Source organism: Eschrichtius robustus, chromosome 1 (genome assembly GCF_028021215.1).
Source record: "Eschrichtius robustus isolate mEscRob2 chromosome 1, mEscRob2.pri, whole genome shotgun sequence".
Taxonomy (NCBI): domain Eukaryota; kingdom Metazoa; phylum Chordata; class Mammalia; order Artiodactyla; family Eschrichtiidae; genus Eschrichtius; species Eschrichtius robustus.
This window is the reverse complement of record NC_090824.1, coordinates 162,102,706-162,125,169: the sequence shown is the minus strand read 5'-3', so window position 1 is coordinate 162,125,169 and position 22,464 is coordinate 162,102,706. Positions and strand designations below refer to the sequence as shown.

The window sequence follows — 22,464 nt, the reverse complement described above, 5'->3', positions numbered from 1 at the left end:
TGTTGTTCCTTTGTTTTTTTAATTCAGGTTTTTCTTTCTTCTTTTTTTATCTGTTAGCGTGTTTGAGCTACTTAGGTTGATTTTCTTAGAACACATTGTTGGAATTCATCCTATTTTTTCATTCACTAGTCCACTGTTTCTGATTTTTCCTTTAATAATTCAAAGTATCTCTTTAATGCCTAGGTAGGATTGTTCTGCCTTCATTTCAAGAAAATTACAAACCTCCTACCTTACTTCTTACTGTATATGTGCTAAGAATTGTAAATGCAAGCTAGGTAATATCAGTGAGCCTGGGTAGGTATTTTTAGCTTCACCACACTGCTGTCTTTAAGCACTCTGTTAGAACCTTACCTGAAAAGAGCGGTGAGAAGATCAGACACAAATTTCATGGACAAAAAACTATCATTTGTTTTGTTGGCCATTTTAGTTTTGCCTTTACCAGCTTTTTCATTAAGGATGTCAGAGAGTTCCTTGTAACACATAAATAAGCTCAGAACCTCCTCAAACTTATTCTTACTGTGTAAAAAGGAAAAAGAGACCACCAAGGACAAGCATCAGAATACTGTGGTTTACTTTCACATACAGTAATAAAGAAATCACAATGCTTCTTTAGAGGTCATATTTTAGACCCAACATTACAAACGAATGGATCTTCATTAACATAGCACTCCCAGGTCATACCAATCTGGGTTGTTTCTTTTCTTCCCTTATTTATACCAGTCACTGCAGAGGATGAAAGTTGAATACTACCACCAATCAAAATTTCTCTGTTAAAATCAGGAGTTCTTATGTTCAGGGTCTGAGGAATTTTGAATACATTAAAGCCTGCTGGAGGGACAAAATTCACCAGCCTCTTTGGCATATGCTTTGGTGTTCCCTGGTGGAAAGAACATAGTTTGGTCTTAGGCTACATGTCCATTAATACATAGTGTATGGTCTGTGGTCTGTTCATACCTAGCATATTGTTAGTGTTAAAAAAAAACAAAAACGCACACACACACATAAAATGAACTACAAGTAGAGTCACAGCAATACCTTACCTGAAATTACTTATGGAGAAATTATATTCTATTAGAACCTCACAAACTCCCATAACAAGAGAAGCGCAGATATTGTTTTTGATGCCAGTACCAGTGCTCTGAGAAAAATCTGATGATTTGTCCTAAAAGACAGAAGATAAAATTAATAAGCTATTAAAAACCTCCATTATTCAACACAGCTGAGACTTAGCAATTACCAGTTCAAAGTCCTCTAGCTCACTCTTAATCATTCTACTAGTAATAGACTCCAACATATCATCTAAGTCTTGGTAGAATCCCTCTTCTTCCTCCTCCTCTTCTTCCTGCTGTAGGGGCATCACTCTACTCTTATACCAGGCCAAACAGTGTTGAATACAACATAGCAGACAATCCTGCAGAAGAAAATAATAATTGAATATTCTTGTTAAAGGATAACCTATGAAGCTGTTGATAATCAACAAATAATCCTTATCTATAAGGCTAAAGTAAGTTATTCATTAGCATCACAAGTTAAGTCAATCTGGATTAACAAAACCGGAAAAAAAATAATTGAACTAACAGAGGCATTGTTTTCTGGCCTTTCCCAAAGGCACTGGCTTCATAAGTAGCTGACACCTAAGAATGCAACAGATGTGCTGCCTCTGATCTGGTACAAACACCATGGAGCCAGGTTGTGAAATTAAATCCTCTCTAGCTCCTTTGAGTCCCAGAGGCTATTCTAAAGATAGGGGTTTATGTTGAGGGAATCTTTGGGAGACCAATCTTTAGCATCTCTGATCCAGGCTGAGGACATCTCAGTTATAAGTCACTTGGGACGAGAGAGTTTCAGTTTTTATCTTTTCTTCTCTTTCTGAGGCTAGACAACTAGAATAGAAAACCAACCTGTCCTAGTTCCTCTGAAGGTTCGACAGAATGCCAATTCTTAGCTCAGCCTAAATCATATACCCCAGACTAATGAAGCAGGTCCCCTGGGTTCATCTGCTTCTGGGCGACCTCCTTCTCTCCATTCTAAAGTATATTTATTTAGTATATGTAATCAAAGAGCCATATACGGGAGATAAAATGCTCCTTGGGAGAAACAATGGATGCCTTGATTTAGTAAAGTGCTGACATGCAGATATCTTACCAAGAAAACCAAGGTGAAGATGGGTCAGAAAAGATAAGCAGGTAAGAGTTAAGAGTAAAAATTCATTGGGAGTACCAGGAAGAGCGCTTCACAGGGGAAGGTATCTGTTTCTGAAGATCAACCATATCAACAGGGCTGATAGTTTTACTTAAGAGTAAAAATAATGGTTCTGGGAGGAGGGAAAAAAGTCTCACCAGTGGTTCCTGTAGAGAGATCTGATCTCCTTGGGTCAGAATACAAGCTTCTAATTTCAGAGGTGGCAGCATATCAGGTTCTGGCTCATAGAATTGTTTTAACTGTGTATAGTAAGGAAAAAGATACCATGGCTTATGAATGTTTTTCACTTTTTTAGCGGGTCAAGCTAATGGCACCTTTAATGCTTTCTAAGACATTATTTCCCAACTGTCCAAAGAACATTGCAGTAAAATTTGTGTTGCTTTGGCTCAACCATATCCTTTGCCCTTGCTTTAGGCACTGTACTAACTGAGATCTTCTCTCCTATTTCCACTTCATAACCTCTCCTATAAAACATCATACTCTCTCACACCAATTCCTAAATTTGTATAGGCAATCAGCATTTTCAGTATAGCTTGAAGGTTAAGAATATAGGCTCTACCTGTGCTCTAGAGCCTGGGAGCCACAACTACTGAGTCCACGTGCCACAACTACTGAAGCCCGCAGGCCTAGAGCCCGTGCTCCGCAACAAGAGAAGCCAGCGCAATGAGAAGCCCGCTCACCGCAACCAAGAGTAGCCCCCCTCGCTGCAACTAGAGGAAGCCTGCGCACAGCAACGAAGACCCAACGCAGCCATAAAAAAAAAAAAAAAAAAAAAAAGAATATAGGCTCTAGAGTCAGACTGGCTGAGTCTAAAATCCCAGTACAACCACTTATTAATTCAATAAAGGTATCCATGCCTTGGTTCCTCATCTGTGAAATGAGGATATTATTAATATAAATGTATAAATTCATATAAGGATTAAACATGCTAACACACGTAAGGAGCTTCAAATACTACTTGGCACATAACAGAGTTCAAAAAACTGTTAGTTAACTCAGCCATAAAAAAGAATGAAATAATGCCATTTACAGCAACAAAGATGGACCCAGAGATTATCATACTAAGTGAAGTAAGTCAGACTGAGAAAGACAAATACTATATGATATCACTTATATGTGGAATCTAAAATATGATACAAATGAACTTACTTACAAAACAAACAGACTCACAGATACAGAAAACAAACTTATGGCTACCAAAGGGGAAAGAGGGGGTATAAATTACGACTTTGGGATTAGCAAATACCAACTACTGTATATAAGATAAATAAACAACAAGATCCTACTGTATAGCACAGGGAACTATACTGAATATCCTGTAATAAATCATAATGGAAAAGAATATGAAAAAGAATATATATATAACTGAATCACTTTGCTGTACACCAGAAACTAACACAACATTGTAAATCAACTATACTTCCATTAAAAAAAAAGTTAGTTATCATTTTTCTCTTTTTTAACTTTTGGGAGTCTGTAGAATTTTACAGGTCCACATACTAACCTAAGTTGGGAAGCACTGGTCTATGCCTTCAGTCATAATTTGCAATGTTAAATGTGCAAATGTAGATGGACTGATCATTACAGTTTGACAGACACAATATAACAGGATACAGATTTTATATAGGATCAGGTCCAAGGCCCACTGAAAAGCTTTTGATGAATAGTATAGGACCTTCCAATAATTTCTCCACATCTGAGACCTTACTTTCAAATGGAGCTTCTTTAGCAGAATTATCACAAAGCAACGGCATAAAAAGGAGGGAGAGGGAGAGAAAGAGCAGTTCCATTTATAGCAAAATGGTGGACTAGGGCTTAGAGAAATCCTCAAGGTAAAGAACGGTAAATAATATTGCATTAAAAATTGTATATAGACATATTTATTAAATAGATAGCTAAGAGGAAAGGAAAAGGAAAGTAAAAAGGAATCATGAAATTAAAGACAAGGCCTAGGGCCCTCATGGGGTGGAGGTTGGATCAGAAACCTTCACATAAAGCTCGAATTCTCAGAAGGAGATATTCTTAGTGGATAAACCTAAAAAATAAACCCACCACATGGAGGAAGATGGTAGAGGGATATGTACCTGCCTAACTGACCCCTGACTTTAGGTGAAGGGGGAAAAATGTCTCTCCTGGGACTTTCTAACCACAAGCCAGTCTCCAAATGTAGATGGGGCTAGAATTCACACTACTTGTGTAGTCCGAAAAATCAAAAGCCAAAAATTTAGCTGAAAGTTTAAAGAAAGATAACATATAACTTTGAAAAAAGTTAAGGGAAAAAATGGAAAAAAGGAAATAGAGACAATTTCAAATTTTACATAAACTAGAAAAAGAGGGAACATCCCTAATCATTTTATTAAGCTCATACTAAACCAAGGAAGTTCAGTATGAGAAATGAAAATTACAGGCCATTCCCTCTTATAAGCATATATGTAAAAGTCCTAAATGAATACCAAACTCAGTAGTGTATAAAAAAGGTAATATATCATCATCAGTTTGAGTTCATCCCAGGAATGCAATTTTTTTTTTTGGCCGTGCCACACGGCAGGCAGGATCTTAGCTCCCTGATGACTAGGGAGGGAATCCGCGCCCCCTGCAGTTGGAAGTGCGGAGTCTTAACCACTGGACTGCCAGGGAAGTCCCCCCGCCATGTTGTTTTAAAAGATTAAATAATATAATTCATCACAGTAATAGGTTAAAGGAGTAAAATCATAATGGTCATCTCAATAGATACAAAAATGTATTTGATAAAATTCAACATACATTCAAGAGTAAAACAACAGATCTGAAATGGCAGAGGAGAAAGTAAACTTGAAGACAGATTACGAGAAAATATCAAATCTGAAGAAAATAGTGTAAAAACATTGAGGAAAAATGAGCCAACTCTCAGAGATCTGTGGAACAGTATCAGGCATTCCAACATACATACCAATGAAGTCCCAGAAGGAAAGGAGAGAAAAGGGGGATAGAAAAAAATATTTGATGAAATAATCAGTGGACATTTCTCAAATTTGGTGACAAGCATCAACTTAGAGATCCAAAAAGCTTAATCAACTCCAAATAGGAGAAAAACATGCTTGGACTCTTGAGCTAGACGATCTGAGTTCAAATCCCAGCTCTGCCGCTAATTAACTGTGTGACCTTGGGCAAATTAAATTACTTAACCTCTCAGACCCTTAAAATATAAATCTGTAAAATGGAGATGACAGTTCTTATTTCACAGGGTTTTGTGAGGACTAAATGAGATCATCCACCATATAGTGCTGCATAAATTGCTTGGCCTTCTATAAGTGCTAAACATTAGGTACTGTTGTTATTACTATTAGTATGTAATAGTATCTTGAACTCTCTCAATATATAAAAAGATTCATGTAATGAAATATTATTTAGCCATAAAAAGGAATGCAGCACTGATACATGCTACAACATGGATGACTCCTGAAAACATCATGTTAAGTGAAAGAAGTCAGTCACAAAAGACCACACACTGTATGAATCCATTTACATGAAATGTCCAGAATAGGCAAGTCTATAGAGACAGAAAGAAGATAAGTGATTGCTTAGGGGTAGGAGGATGGGGGAAGGATGGGAGAATTAGAGGGTGGTAGCTAAATGGCGTAGGGTTTTTTTTCCTGAGGTGATAAAATGTTCTCAAATTGATTACGGTGATGGTTGCACAACTCTGCAAATATATGAGTTATATTTTTTTAAATGGGTGAACTGCATGGTATGTGAATTATATCACCACAAAACTGTTATTAAACTGTTATTAAAAAAACATTCAAATAAATGCTTAATGAATAAACGTTGAGTAAAAGGTCTTATTTACAGCAGATATTCTCCAGTTGAATTCTTCTCATCTTGATAATCCTCTGAAATATTTCATAATTTAAAGCTTTTTTTAAAACTGAGAAATACAGAAAATAACCTAATAGACACTCATGAATATGTCACTCAGATTTAACAAATGTCAATATTGTGCTATATTTTCTCCAAATCTCTCTTTTTCTTCTTTCAGAAATAAACATAACAGATAAAGCTGCTGATGGCCTCCGTACAAATGGTTCTTCAGAACGTCCTTCTAACTTAGGATGTAGACTGTTAACTGAGAGGGATAACTGTCAGATAATGGCAATAAGCGGTGATTAAAATAAAACAACATGAAATAGCATCACATACCTCAGGCATGGTCACAATGTACCACTGCACTAGTTGGGAACTATTTCATATTTTGAAAATTATGAAGAATGTCAATCGCCTCTTAATGCCTTAGTATCTGTTCCCTTATATCCATAAAAATACATTTTACCTGTGAGAGCAGAGTTTGCATGATTGAATTAGCCAGCTGAGAATTTCTTCGAAGGACATCATAGAACCCCTAAAAGGAATCAAACAGAGGACAAATAAGCTCTTTGATGAATAAATGAACAACAATATCCTAACAGATTTAGGTCTATGATCCATTACAAGGTAATTTTTTTTTTTTTTTTCCAGCATCTGTAAACTACATTCATAGAGTGCTTACTGGGCACATCAGATACAAAAGAGTTGGGACGGGGGCAGGTAAGAACTTAAGAAATTAAATATACACATTAATTTTACCACTAATTTAACTACTAGGGAAGTACAAATTTGTACAAGTTATACTTTATAGTGAAATTTTGATATCTGTCAAAAGGATAAGTTATACATACAATGCAGTAAAAAATGTTTTAAAATTGTGCTTAGTATCACAGAACTACCCCGATATGGGTTGATAAAATGCCTATACAGCACTATACAGATATATTTCACATTAAAGATTGCTTGTAAAGTACAAATACTTTGACCCCATTGCTGAGAAATCTATGGCTGACAACTATGTGTGCAGTTCCTCTAAGAAACATCGCAGTATTTGTAGTCCATCTCTCCTTTAAACTCCACTTTATTTTTAGTTTCACTTCCTAACGAGTTCTCTTCAGAACCGTTTATATTTCTTTTGTCTGATCATCTTCTTTGAGTTTCCTGATTTCATTTTTTAAACAATTTATAGTTTCACGACTTGCTTTTAATCTCTCCTTAAGCTCTGCAATTTCAAAGTTTGTTTTTTTTCCCCACGGCTTCTAATTTTTCTCTGGTTTTCACTTCAAGTTCTGCAAATTCTGTTTCATGCTTATAAGGCTCCTAAGGTAAGCTGACGAGATGTTGTTAATAATTGCAGCATCACTGCTGTTGGGTCTTGAAATATTTCATCATAGAACTCTGAAACCACTGTCTTTTTTCCCAGCATTGCATTGGTGTCTGATTGAAATAGCTTTAATAAATGATACAGGGTTACAGGTCTTTCATTAGGATCAATGAAAAATATTTCGATGATTATTTCGAATTCACCCCAACCTGTTTCAGTAATTTCATATGGAGGCTTAGTAACAACTCTTAAAGGATTGCCATAGCTTTCATGTAATTTAAATTGGATTTTCTTCACATATGCTGACATATCCTCATTTCTGTATGGTTTTACATATACTGTCCACTGATGGGTGTGCCCATCCTCCTCTCTTTTCTTTCCACAATGTGGAGCAACATTACCATAAACTATTGGTTTAACGACAGTAACCCCCTTCACTCTCCCGCCGGAGTCAGGCTCAAATTCGGCCATTCTCTTGAACATACTGTCCTACAGAAGAAGCCGCGACTGCCAGGGAAAGAGACTGGGGCCAGCGGACTCGCCGCTCCGCTCCTCCTGCGCGGGCCCAAGGAGGAGGGTTTCTGGCCGAAGGAAGATGAGTCAGCAGTGCCCAGGGTGCTGAGGAATCGCCAACGCCTCACGGCAGAGGGCGTCGCGGAAGCCCATTCAGCCCCACGCGGGAGGAGAGCAGGACGGGAAGGGTGGCAGTTACAAGATAATTTTTAAAATTTGGAGGTAGATAAGATTGAGATTTTTTTTTTTGATATGGATGACTGTGCAGAAAAGAGTTATTAACACAGTGGTCTGAGACTGCTATCCTTAGAAAGGTCTGCTTCCAAGGTTGGCCCTTGGCTGGTGGCTGGGAATTTGCCTGGTAAACAGTTTTTTCCTATACTGATATAAAACTCCCTAAACAATGAGAAGCTTACTGTGCCTAAACTGTTTGTACAAACAATATAGTTTATGCTGAAAACCTGATTTCCTTCTGGGAGTTAGGAATTTTGCTACATGCTAAGTAAGGGTGCCTATGTGACCAGCTGCCAATAAAAAACCTTGGGTGCTAATAAGCCTCCCTAGTAGAATACGCTTTGCATATGTTATCACAACTTATTTGAATATGCTTTGCATACGTTATCACAACTCATTTGCTGGAAGAATTAAGTGCATCGTGTGCAATCTCACTTGGAGAGGACTCTTAGAAGCTTGCACCTGGTCTCCTGTGGACTTCACCCTATGTGCCTCACGCCTCTGTTTTTTGCTTTGTATCCTTTAACTCTAAATCTCAGCCATGAGAACAAATTTACGCTCCGTTTTATCAGTCCTTCTAAAGAAATCTTTAAACACAGAGGTGGTTTTGGGGACCCCCAATACAACAAACAATTGTTCCAGCACCGTTTGTTGAAAAGACCATCCTCTCTCCACTGAATTACCTTGGGATCTCCGTCAAAACTCCACTGACCAGGGACGTCGTTGGTGGTGCAGTGGTTAAGAATCCGCCTGCCAATGCAGGGGACACAGGTTCGAGCCCTGGTCCGGGAAGATCCCACATGTCGCAGAGCAACTAAGCCCGTGTGCCACAACTACTGAAGCCTGCCTAGAGCCCGTGCTCCACAACAAGAGAAGCCCGCGCACCGTAACGAAGAGTAGCCCCCGCTCACTGTAATTAGAGAAAGCCTGCGCGCAGCAACGAAGACCCAACGCAGCTCAAAAATAAATTAATTAAAAAAAAAAAAAAGAAAAAACTCAACTGACCAACTTTATATTTGTTCAATTGTTTTGTTCATTTTAGGTGGTTTACACTCCACATAAATTTTATTATTATATATATTTTAAATTTATTTATTTATTTTTGGCTGCACTGGGCCTTCGTTGCTGTGCGTGGGCTTCCTCTAGTTGCAGAGAGTGGGGGCTCCTCTTTGTTGCGGTGCGCGGGCTTCTCATTGTGGTGGCTTCTCTTGTTGCAGAGCACAGGCTCTAGAGCGCAGGCTCAGTAGTTGTGGCGCACGGGCTTAGTTGCTCCGTGGCATGTGGGATCCTCCCGGACCAGGGCTCGAACCCATGTCCCCTGCATTGACAGGCAGATTCTTAACCCCTGTGCCACCAGGGAAGTCCAAGATATTTTTAATTATTAAAAAAAAATTCAATGCTTGCCTGAGTATGCCAGTAGACTTTAAAATGTTCTAATCTTTAACCCAGCAATGTGGTCAAATATTCAGGTACAACAACATTCATGGTGAAAAACTGGAAACAACAGAAATGCTCCAAAACAGTTAAATAAATTACTGTATACATAAAGAACACTTTTTAGCATTAAAAATTATGTGTCAAAGAACATTTAATGAAATGGGAAAATACTTAAAACATAATATTAAGAGATAAAAGCTAGATAAATCTTATGATTCCAATTTTGTATAAATATACATATATGAGTGCTGGGATTAGTAATAATATTTTTAAAAATATTTTCCTGTATTTTCTACAATGAACCCGAAAAATCCGATGTCTGGTACAGTGCCTGGCAACCACTGTAGCTCAATAAATGTTATTTTAAAAAGGGCAAATAAAAGTATTACAATAGCTGTTCTCTGAAATGACTTCCACTTAATCTATTTGCTAGATTATCTAATGCTCGCCATCCTATAAAATATGTATGCTGAAGTACACAGCATACTAAATGCTAGCAATTGTAGTGCAATCCCTCATGACTGCAAACTTCTGTTCCCACTGGCTGAATTATATCCTAATCACAAGTCAGTAGTAATATTTGTTCCACTCAGTTTTTGCTAATTGTACCATCATTGTTAATTATGTGATCTAACCAGACATTCTGTAAACTGTTGGAAACCAAGTGCAAAACGAAAAAGAAGTTGTTTCTGGGAATTCCCTGGCCATCCAGTGGTTGGGACTCTGCACTTTCACTGCCGAGGGCACAGGTTCAATCCCTGGTCGGGGAACTAAGATCCCACAAGCCATGTGGCATGGCCAAAAACAACAACAACAACGAAAAAACGAGAAGTTGCTTTTATAAAAACTAAGTTGAATGTTTTGGAAAGACTTAATAAAAGTAAATCTCTAAAACCAATTTCTGATGAATTAGGGGTAAGACAATTCTAAAAACTTAGGGGAAAAACTGAACATATCTAGAAGATTTCTATACTAAGACTGTATCTGAAGTGTCTTAAAGTTTTTATCCTACTTTACGTAAGCAAAACCTTGAAATTATAGGCAATACATTAAAGTTACGGTTTGTCTGAGAGACAGGAAGTTCCAAATGGCAGACTCATACTCAAAACCAAAAGAACTTGGCCTTAAAACTAAAGACTGGTAAATTAACAGTACATTTAAATATTTCAAATTAAAATAAAACATTTATGGTGTTTTAACTATTCTTTATGATTCCTCACCTTAAACGACTTTTTGGCTAAGCATCACTAACTACTGGTCCTAACTGCACTAAATAAGAGCATACCTACTGTACTTTGATAATCAGAAAAAAAATTATTAAAATTAAACGGATTATTAGTGGAGTTGGGGAGGGAAGTACTACATCTCTTCACTCTGCTGATTTACCTCATAAAGCATGAGTCGAACATCAGCCTGCTGGCCTAAGCATCTCCTCAAACTATCCATGATCTCAAGGCAAAAGGTTTCATTGGCGACAGAATTGTAACGGCTATGGACATCCACATGGACCTGAAAAGAAGAGAGGCCAGTTCATGTCTATCTTACCAGAGTAAGTAGTTTCTATTAAGGGGGTAAGGTGAGCTGATGTACTTGGTCAAAGAACCTTACATTTAGCTTTCCCCATATGCCAAAACCCAGGACTGAGGCCGACATTATAAGCATTATTAGGCCATGATAAGTTATCACTCTTATTCTAGTTCGGACTAAGAGAATTTTCAAGCACTTAAAAAAATTAACTCTTCCTTATTCCTTAAGATTTTCCTTGGCAATGTCACCTGCTTAGGAAGGCACACAGATTATTTCATGCCTCTAGAATTCAGTAGTCATAATAAACTTGATTTTACATAAAAGGTCTAAAAGACTTCCTTAAATGTCTTCAATAGCTAGAAGAATTGAGCTCTTTTTGGTTCCGTGAACTCCTGAGAGTTCTAGAGGTAGGTAGTTGTTTTGTTTTGGACTTGACAAAGAATAACACTGCTTGTTTGATTCACATAATAAATTCAGCCATTATAGACCAAGAACTCCTAATCCTTACTTCAGGCATCTTAGTGAGGAAGTTAATACTGACTGAGGTCAAATCCCAGTTCTACCCATTACTGGCCATATCACCTTGGGCAAGTTATTTAACCTCTCTCAGTCTCAGTTTTCTTACCCTTAAATTGGGGATAATAACAATACATAAATGATACCCAGTGTTAATAATATTTAATCTATGCCATATGTTATAAACAAAAGTTTTGTATAGTTATACCAGAGCAATAAAGGATTCTTAATGAAACTGGTAAACAGATACGTCTCTTATTTACAAATCGTATATTACTGAATTTAAATGACAAAGACAATTTTATTGCTGCAAAACCTAGATTATCAAATTACTGTAAAAAGTTTTGTTTTCTCAGGTTACAGGTTTCAATAGATGTGCGAAGTAAATAAACTATTAAAATTGGGGACAAAAACAGTATTTAGCCTCAGAGAATTGCCGTGAAGGTTAAATGAGAAAATAAAGGTAAAGCACTTAGCACAGAGTCTAGCACAGTGCTGTCCAGTAGAAACACAATACAAATCACAAATGCAAGCCACACATATAATATTAAATTCTCTAGTAGCCAAATCAAAAAAGTAAAAAGAAACTGGTGAAATTAATTTTAATATTTTATTTAACCCAACACAGCCAAAATATTATCTCAACACATAATCAAAATAAAAAATTATTAATGAGATAGTTTACATTCTTTTATCTCACACAGAGTCTTCAAAATCCAGTGTGTGTTTTACACATAGAGCAACACTCAATTTGAACTAGCCACATTTCAATCAATATTCAGTTCAACAGCCACCTTGAGGCTAGGGACTACCATATTGAAAAGCACAGTTAACACACAGCAAATTTTCCATTAAAAAGTGTTGGCTGATATCGTCATCATCATCAGACTCTCAGTTTCAGGATCATTTGTACAACCAGAACAGGACTAAAAGAAAAGAGTCTGCACATCATCAGCTCCTGCATCAGTGCACACACTATAAGCTGGTGTGAAAAAAAATCCTTACCTGGCTAATACCAATAGACTGACTGCACTGAGAAGACGACAAGCTGCCTAAAACTTTAAAGTTCTTCAGGAGCAGCAAAAACCCAGCAACTGCAGATTTTCGGGCATCAAGCTGGCTAGCTCAGGAATAGACACAGAAGAAGTTACCAAACAGTACTGATTTCACAGGAATAGGCTTCTGGGTCAGAAAAATTCAGTTAGTTCTGTACAGGAAGGGAATATGTATAAACAATGAAGCACAGAGCAAAATAAATTGAATTTATATACTCAAAATAAGGCATCAGCTGTTCACAGCAATTAGTAGTATAGGAATTCAGCTGAATTTTGCATTATCTACTTAACCTCACGACACTATCTATACTTTCCTCTATCCTGCTGACAAGTCTATGAGGGAAATGAGAACAAGAGTGCTGAAAGGCTGGACAATGGGTTGATAACTCAAATGTAAGTACTAAATATAGCAAAGGAAATTGCTGATTTTCTCTGAGTTTAAAGGAGCACTTCCTTTCTTCATAGAGGAGTGCAGTGCTTGGTGCCTTATAAACCCTCCATCCAGAAAAATGATACACTCATCTCACTGAGGCTCAATGATTAATTCATGTTATAGATGCTACAATATACAACCTTGGCCTATCAGACATGCTTTTGGGTAAGGAGTAACAACAAACTGTCAATTCTAGACTAGAGATAAATAGCATATGGCTACTTACTAGTTGCTCCTCTGAATATCCATGGGTGTATTATAATATGGCCAATGTGATATTAATTTGGTATCTTATCCTTAAAGTAACAAATGCTTCCCACATATTACCCATCTCATAATATCTTTAGGAGATGGTATTATCATCTCTAGCTTGGGTTAGGAATTTGCATGACTGCTGTGAACAGGTTGTACCAGAGATGACTGCAGAGAGGACTCTAAGTAACGTTAGAAAGCATCACTTCCTCAGATCTCATGGGTGGCTACATACCTGGCAAACATAGCTTTCCGAAGGACAAGTATCAAGGAGTCTCTTATTGACAAGCTGACTTTTAGAAGGGGCTGAAAGAGGAAGAATCAGTAGGTAAAAACAGCAATTTGTTTATTAGCCTTAGCACATTTCTACTCAATACTGTTACCATTTGGCTTTTATAAGAAAGTTTGGCTCTGTTTTATAAACAAGTTGCATTGTTTATTACACTTAGTAATAAGGACAATTTTATGTTTTGAAATGCTAAATTGAAACTAGTTGTGAAAACCTTTAAACCTACTGTCCTCAATTAATAATTTCCTAAGAGCCTTTCAATTACTTCACTAACTTGAAACTGAATCAAAGGGGAGAGAATAGCACTATGAAGAGGGGGTAAACTTGGAAAATAGACTCTATTTTAATAGAAAGTTTTATGTTCTAGAATCAAGGGAAACAGTATTTCTTACACGTACATATGTGTAAGAAACACATCAGACCTCCACTCGGCAGTTCAACCTCAGTTGTGGTAAGCTCCTTAGGAGTCAAGACTTACCTGCACTGCCTTCAGCAGCCCTTGTACGGTTTGAAGGGGCAGAAAGGACAAATAGTCAAAAGTTTCTGTGACTTTAGAAGAACAACTTTGAAGAACTAAGGGTGAATACATGATGATATTTGAAAGCAGGTCTGAAAAACAGAATCTATAATCAGTTGCCTCTAATAACTAAAAACGTTTCAAATAAAAGGAACATAAAATGGAGAAAGAAATGGTAAAAAGTTTTTTGTTTCTTTCTCAAATAAGCCAAGTACACTGCAATATAGATTTCTACTGATTCTATATATTAATACTTTAAGGTCAGTGTAACCAGGATACTTGTAAAATTTCTTCTGGTGATAGTGTAAGACTATAAAAATTAAACTGTCTAAAAGAAAGGAAGAAACCCATTATACTGCCTGAATACGTAGCACACATTGTCTTCATATTTCCAAACTGAAATAAATCAATAAATATTTATGAATTTCTATTATGTGCAAGCATAATAATATGGTCCTATAAGGAATATTCAAAAGCACAAAACCTGGTCTCTCTTCCTTCAAGAATGTTAATTTAGCTGGAAGTCAAGAAAAAAATATTTTAAAAGAATGAAAGAAGTAATAGAATGATATCAAAAATCTAATAATTCCAAACATTGTTTATTGTCTAGCAAATGGTAAAGAGAGAGTTTAAACAGGAGTGCAAAGGAAGAGATCATTATGAGATGGTGTGCTTTAGGAGAGCAAAGAGAAGAAGGAATTTAAGCTGGATTCTAAAAGATGGGTAACATTTAGATGCACAAAGAACTGGAAAGAACTATTATATTTAAAGGGAAAAGTACAAGTAAAAGTACAGGAAAGGCAAGTGTAAGACATATTCAGAGAATGGTGGGGAAATCTGTGGAGATAGGGTGAAGCATTCAGAAAAGTAAATAATGGAAGTTAATGCTGGAAAGGCAGGTTGGATCAAATTGTCAAGGACTTTTTTTTTTTTTTGGCCGTGGCACATGGTTTCTGGGATCTTAGTTCTGCGACCAGGGATCAAACCCAGGCCCATGGCAGTGAAAGCACTGAGTGCTAACCACTGGCCCGCCAGGGAATTCCATCAAGGACTTTAAATACCAGGATAAAGAGCTGGTAATTTATGAAAGGAGGTATTGGTGAGTTTTGAATGACAGAGTGGTATTTTAGGAATACTGATCTGGCGGCAATTTGCAAGAATCGCTGCAGAGAAAAAAGAAAGCAGGGAAACCAGTTAGGAAGCTGTGGTAGTAGTCTAAATGCAAGGTTATAAGACTGGGAATTAGGCAATGGGTGTACGTGTGTGGGGGAGGGTATAAAAAAGAAGAAAGAGGTAACAGTATGAGGGAAAGAATGAAAGAACTTAGGTACCAAGTGTATTTGAGAAGACTAAAAGGAATTCTAGCCTCTGAGACTCAGAGCCGTGTTTCAGATAACAGAAATAGGGACAACGGAAAGGGGAATTTGTTTCAAGGAAACAGTATTGCATTTGAAATAAAAGGAAAAAAAATACTAAATGGAAATATCCAGCAGGAATGAAGTCATTGAAGTACTGAACTAAGGAAAGAGGAGAGTCTTGACATAAAGATTTGGGAGCCATGCCCACAAAAGACCCCACCAAAATAACTGAAATCATGAGAAGGGTATGATATCTGCAAGTGAGAGAATGTATAAAAAGAGGGACAGACACTGCCCACCAGGATGGAGTAAGAGTAACCAGATTTATCTTCCCACTTTAAACATCTACAGCAAAACAAGCCAAATTACATGAAACAACAATTTCCAGACACCAGACAAGAAGCAGTACAGACAATGATCCCTGAGAGAAGGGAAATAAATGAGGAGAGGCTTATATAATTGCCCCATCTTACTGCCTGGAGAGTTTCTAGGCAGTAGCACAGAGAGGGGAAACTCAGAATCCAGCAGTCTTCCTGAGTTAGAGAGACAGAGTTGACAATTCAGGAAAGCCAAGGCAGCTAGAATTCACAGGGCAGAGTACCAGAAAGGAAAGAGCTGCATGGAAAGAGAGCCCTGGAGATGTGCAGGTAGCTCCCCTTGTATGTTAGCTGCATGCTAGTCAGTGCATCTGTATGAAAAAACAACCTGAAGTCAGGGAAAAAATCACAGGCAAGCAGTAGGCAAATCCATTCTCAGAGGTCATAAAGGACAGGAAATAGTTTATATTCACAACATCCACAGTGGAGACACCTCATAATATACAAGGAGCATTGCTTTAATTGTAGCACCAAGTTGGCCCTAGATTAAATGCTGTCTGGTCTTACATAACACAACATAAAAATAATCATAAAAAGGATTAAATGCTTTCCAAGAAACTTAAAGCTCAATAATATTTGAAGGAAAAAAAAATCCAGCAAATTAACAATGTGAAATTCACAGTGTCTGCCATCCAATCAAAATTATTAATCATGCAAAGAAGCAGGAAAACACAACTCATGACGAAGAGGAAATAAATCAATAAAAACAGATCAGAAATTACACAATGATAGAGTTAGTAGACAAGGACATTAAAAGAACTAAAATAAATATATGTTCAAGAAGGTAAGGGAAGGAAATTCCCTGGTGGTCCAGTGGTTAGGACTTGGTGCTCTCACTGCCAGGGGTCCAGGTTCGATCCCTGGTTGGGGAACTAAGATCCTGCAAGAAGATGTGGCACAGCAAAAAAAAAAAAAAAATAGGTAAGGGAAGCATGTTTAAAAAAAAGAGACAGGGAAGATACGGAAGACATAAATCAAACATCTAAAAATGAAAATTTTAATGGATAAGATCACTGCAGAAGATTTTGGAATTTGAATTTACAGCAATAAAAACTATCTAAAATGAAACACAAAGTAAAAAAGACTAAAGAAAGGATATCCATGAGCTGTGTAACAACTTACAGCCACTTAACATATGTGTAACTGGAGTTGCAGAAGACTGTGTGTGTGTCTGTGTGTGCGTGCGCGTGCACCAGTGAGGAAGAAGATGACAGAAAAAATTTTTTGAAGAGATAATACCTGAAGAATTTTCAAACTTGATGAAAACCATAATCTTACAGATCCAAGCAGCTTAACAAACCTCAACCACAAGAAACATGAAGGAAACAACACTAAAGCACATCGTAATTAAATTGCTTAAAACCACTGATAAAGAAGAAATCTAAAAAGAAAAAAGACATTATAAAGAGAAGAAAAAAGAGAAGAATGAAAGCAGACTTTTCATTGGAAATGATGAAAGCCAAAATGCAGTACAGCAATATCTTTAAAGCACTAAAAGAAAAAACAGTCAGGCTTCCCTAGTGGCGCAGTGGTTAAGAATCTGCCTGCCAATGCAGGGGACACGGGTTCGAGCCCTGGTCTGGGAAGATCCCACATACCGCGGAGCAACTAAGCCCATGAGCCACAACTACTGAGCCTGTGCGTCTGGAGCTTGTGCTCTGCCACGGGAGAGGCCGCAACGTGAGAGGCCGGCGCACCGCGATGAAGAGTGGCCCCCGCTTGCTGCAACTGGAGGAAGCCCTCGCACAGAAACGAAGACCCAACACAGCCAAAAATAAATAAATTAATTAATTAATTAAAAAACTAAAAAAAGAAAAAAAAAAGAAAAAAAGTCAATCTAGAATTCTATACCCAATGAAAATGTCTTTTAAGAAGTAACATGAAATGAAGACTTTTTCTGATACACAGAAGAATTCATCGTCAGCAGATGAGCAGTATAAGAAAATTAAAGGCAGTCCTTCAGACAGAAAGAAAGTGATACTAGATAGAAATCTGGATTTACACAAAGGAAAAAGCACCAGAAATGGGAAACACATGGGTAAAAATAAAAAGACTTATTATTTTTAAAAACTCTTAAAAAGATAAATGTTTAAAGCTAAATTAGGGCTTCCCTGGTGGCGCAGTGGTTAAGAATCCGCCTGCCAATGCAGGGTACATGGGTTCGAGCCCTGGTCCGGGAAGATCCCCCATGCCGCGGAGCAACTAAGCCCATGTACCACAACTACAGAGCCTGTGCTCTAGAGCCTGTGAGCCATAACTACTGAGCCCGTGTGCCACAACAACTGAAGCCCGCACGCCCTAGAGCCCGTGCTCTGCAACAAGAGAAGCCACTGCAATGAGAAGCCCGAGCACCACAACAAAGAGTAGCCCCCACTCGCTGCAACTAGAGAAAGCCTGTGCACTGCAACAAAGACTCAATGCAGCCAAAGATTAAAAAAAAATAAAAACAAGCTAAATTAACAACAATGTAGATATAATTCAATATACTGACAGAGAAGTAAAATGCATGAGAATGCACAAAAGCTACTGGAGTAGGGGTAAAAAATGGAAGTATACTGTTGTAATGCTCTTATACTATATGTAAAGAGGTATGCTACTACTTGAAGGTAGACTATGATAAGTTAAAGATGTATATCATAAACCCTAAAGCAACCCAAAAGAAAATAAAACAAGAGATATAACTAATCAAATTAGCAAGATGAAACGGAATCATTAAAAACCAAAAAAACTCAATTCAAGAGAAGGGAGAAGAAAAAAAAAGGAACAAAAAACAGACAGACAAAGTAGAAAACAAATAGCCGGATGATAATCACATTAAATGTAGATGGCCTGCCCTGATTAAAAGTCAGAGATTGTCAAACTGGATAAAAAAAGTAAAACACAATTGTATGTTGTCTATAATAAAACCCAAGTTAACTATAAAGACATAAATAAGTTAAATCTAAAAAGATGGAAGAAATATACCATGTTAACACTGATAAACAGGAAGCTGCAGAGGTTATATTAATATCAAAGTAGACTTCAGAGTAAATAATATTGCCAGGAACAAAAAGGTCATTTCATAACAATTAATGGATCCATTAACCAAGAGGACATAACAATCCTCAATGTTTATGCCCTATAACAGAGTTTTAAAATTCCTGAAGCAAAAACTGATAGACCTGAAAGGCACAGACAGTCATTTCTATAAATACAAAGTCAGAGATTTCAGCACCCCTCTCTTAATAGTTAACAGAATAAGTAGATAGAAAATCAGTAAGGACACAGGAGACTTGAATAATCTGACCTCAGTGATTTATAGAAAACTACCTAATAATAGAATACATATTATTTTCAATAGCATGCAGAACATTTATCAAAATGGACCATATTCTGAGAATAAAACAAGTCTCAATAAATTTTTAAAAATTCACATCATACAAAGTATGTTTTATAACCACAAATTAGAAATCAATAACAGAAAACCTGGAAAATCTACAAATACTTGAAAACTAAACAACACTTCTGAATAACCCACAGGTTAAAGAACAAATCACAAAAGAAATTAAAAGTATTTGAAACGGAATGAAAATAAAAAACAAAATTTATGGGATGCCGCTAAAGCAATGTTTAGAAGGAAATTTATAGTTTAATGCTTGTATTGAAAAAAAAGAGAAAGGTCTCAAATTAATGACATAAGCTTTTAATCAAAAGAAGCACAGACTAACCCAAAGTAGCAGTAGAAACAAAACAAAAAAGAGCACATATCAATAAAACTGAAAACAGAAAAACAACAGAGAAACTCAATGAAACCAAAAGCTGGTTCATGGAGAAAAATCAATAAAATTGATAAACCTCTTGCTAGACTAATCAGGAAAAAGAGAAAAGATGCAAATTACGGCTTTCAGGAGTAAGAAAGGGCAAATCAATATAGATCCTAGAGACATTAAAAGGAATATTCTGAACAACTTCATGACAATAAATTTGATAACTTAAGATGAAATGGTCAAATTCCTTGAAAGACACAAACTACCAAAGTTCACCCAGAAGATTTAGATAACCTGACTAGCCCTACTTCTATTAAAAGAATGGATTTTGTAGTTAAAACCCTTCACACAAACAAAAGGAAACTTCAGTCATCAGGAAGGAAAAAAAAGCAATATCAATATCTAGGTAAATATAACAGACCAGAAGTTGGCACACTTTTTCTGTAAAGGGCCAGACAATAACTATTTTAGGCTTAATGGGTCATGTGAGATATATATACATATATATATATCATGAGTTGGTATATATATATATATCAACTCAACTCAGCTGGTAAAGTATAAAAGCAAGATAGACAACACATAAATGATTGAGCATGGCTGTATTCCAATAATACTATATTTTATGAACTCTGAAGTCTAAAATTTTCATGTATCATGATATATTCTTCTTTTGATGTTTTTCAATCACTTAAAAGAGCAAAATGAACCCAAAGCAAGCAAAAGGAAGGAAATAATAAAAAGCAGAATTTGGTGAAATTGAAAACAAAAAAAAAACAACAGAGAAAATTCAAACTAAAATCTCATTCTTTCAAAGATTAGTAAAACTGGCAAGCTTCTAAGCCAGACTGATAAAGAAAAAAAGAAAAAAGACATATCACTGATATCAAGAATGTCTAGATTTGGAGATGACATGATGTCTATGTAGAAAATCCTAAGGAATTGCCAAAAAAGCGACTAGAATAAGTGGGTTTAGCATGGTTGCAGGATATAAGGTCAATATTAAAAAAGCAACTATTTCTACACAATAGCAATCAACAATCAGAGATTGAAAATTTTAAAAATACTATTTACAACAGTGTCAAAAAAATGAAATAGGGATCAACTGACAAAAGATATGCAAGATCCCACGCACTGAAAACTACAAAACATTGCTGAAAGAAATTGAAGACCTAAATAAATGGAGAGATACATTGTGTTCGTGGGTTAGAAGACTCAATATTGTTAAGATGCCAATTCTCCCCCTAATTAATCCATACATTTGAGGCATTCTCCACCAAAACTTGAGCAGACCTTTTATAAAAACTGACAAACTGATTAGAATATTTATTTGGAAATGCAAAGGACCTAGAATAGACAAAATTATTTGGAAAAAGAACAAAGTTAAAAGACTTACACTATTGCTTTTAAGACCCATTATGACGCTATAGCAATCAAGACGTAACACACACATAGCTCACTGGAATAGAACAGATTCCTAAAATAGACCCACACATGTATGGTTAGTTGATTTCAATAAAGATGTCACGGTACCTCAATGAAGAAAAGATAATCTTTTCAAAAAATTGTGTTGGAACAACTGGATAGCCTTAAGCAAAAAGATGAACCCTGTTATGTCACACCCTATACAAAATTTAACAAAAATGGATCATAGATCTAAGTATAAGAGCTGAAACTATAAAGCTTCTAGTAGAAGATATAGGAGAAAATCTTAGTGACCTTGGGTTTGGCAAAGATTTTTTTTAATACATGACATAAAAAGCAGGAACTATACAAAGAAACTGATGAACTGGTAACTGATAAATTATAAATGTTCGTTCTTCAAATGACACTGTTACAAAAATTAAAAGTCAAACCACAGACCAGGAGAAAATATCTGCAAAACATATATCTGACAAAGGACTTGTATTTAGAATATATAAATAACTCTTACAACTCAGTAATAAAAAGGGAAACAACTCAATTTTTTAACAATGGACAGAAGACTTGAACAGACATTTAACCAAAGATAATACAGAAATGACAAATAAGCATGGCAAATGTTCAATATATCATTAGGCGTTGAGGAAATGCAAACAAAAACACAATCAGATGCTATTAAATAGCTATTAGAATGAGTAAAATTAAAAAGACTGATCATACCAAGAGTTGGTCACAATGTGGAGCAACTAGAAACACTGCTTATAGGAATGTAAAATGGTACAACGACTGTGGAAAATAGTCTGGCAGTTTCTTAAACTATAAAGCCTACACCTACCATACGGTGTACCCATTCCACTATAACATGTTTCCACACAGAAATGAAAGCATACATCCTCAGAAAGACTTATACATTAATGTTCATAGCAGCTTTATTCATGATAGCCCAAAACTAGAAACAACCTAAAACCTGCACACAGGTGAATGGATAAATACACTGTGGTTATACCCATATCAGGGAATACTACTAACAATAAAAAGGAATCAATTACTGATACATGTGACAACTACAGAAAAATCTCAAAAGAATTATGCTGAGTGAAAGAAGCCAGACCAAAAAGAAAGGAAAAAAAAAGGAGTACACACTGTAGGATTCCATTTACATAAAATTTTTTAAATTTATAGTGACAGAAAGCAGACCAGACTAGAGATGAGAGGTGGGAAGGAAGAGAGGGATGCAGGAACAAATTACAAAGAGGCACCAGGAAACATCTGTGGGTGATAGATATGTTCATCTTGACTGTGGTGATACTTTCTGTTTCGCAGGTGTATACATATGTTAGAAGTTATCAAACTGTTATACTTTAAATATGTGGACATTGTTACACCTCAATTATACTTCAGTAAAGCTGTAAAGAAAGA

General features: G+C 36.4%; 1 protein-coding gene, 1 non-coding gene and 1 pseudogene across 5 annotated transcripts in view; 1 reads left to right on the top strand and 2 right to left on the bottom strand.

The window, feature by feature from the left end:
• The window catches only part of FANCI (FA complementation group I), a 77,515-nt gene that overhangs the window by 19,337 nt on the left and 35,714 nt on the right, over positions 1-22,464 (bottom strand). For all 4 annotated transcript variants that reach the window (XM_068557483.1, XM_068557493.1, XM_068557502.1 and 1 more), the window contains 9 exons: positions 14,104-14,234; positions 13,572-13,642; positions 12,602-12,716; positions 10,940-11,062; positions 6,512-6,580; positions 2,340-2,441; positions 1,238-1,411; positions 1,041-1,162; positions 352-516 (listed from right to left, as the gene is read on the bottom strand). In XM_068557483.1, coding sequence (XP_068413584.1) covers positions 352-516; positions 1,041-1,162; positions 1,238-1,411; positions 2,340-2,441; positions 6,512-6,580; positions 10,940-11,062; positions 12,602-12,716; positions 13,572-13,642; positions 14,104-14,234 — 1,072 coding nt within the window. The remainder of the gene's footprint in view (positions 1-351; positions 517-1,040; positions 1,163-1,237; positions 1,412-2,339; positions 2,442-6,511; positions 6,581-10,939; positions 11,063-12,601; positions 12,717-13,571; positions 13,643-14,103; positions 14,235-22,464) is intronic.
• Positions 7,170-7,852, bottom strand: LOC137760795 (YEATS domain-containing protein 4-like; annotated as a pseudogene).
• TRNAE-CUC (transfer RNA glutamic acid (anticodon CUC)) lies at positions 16,677-16,749 on the top strand. The gene has a single exon. It is a non-coding gene; the product is annotated as a tRNA-Glu (tRNA).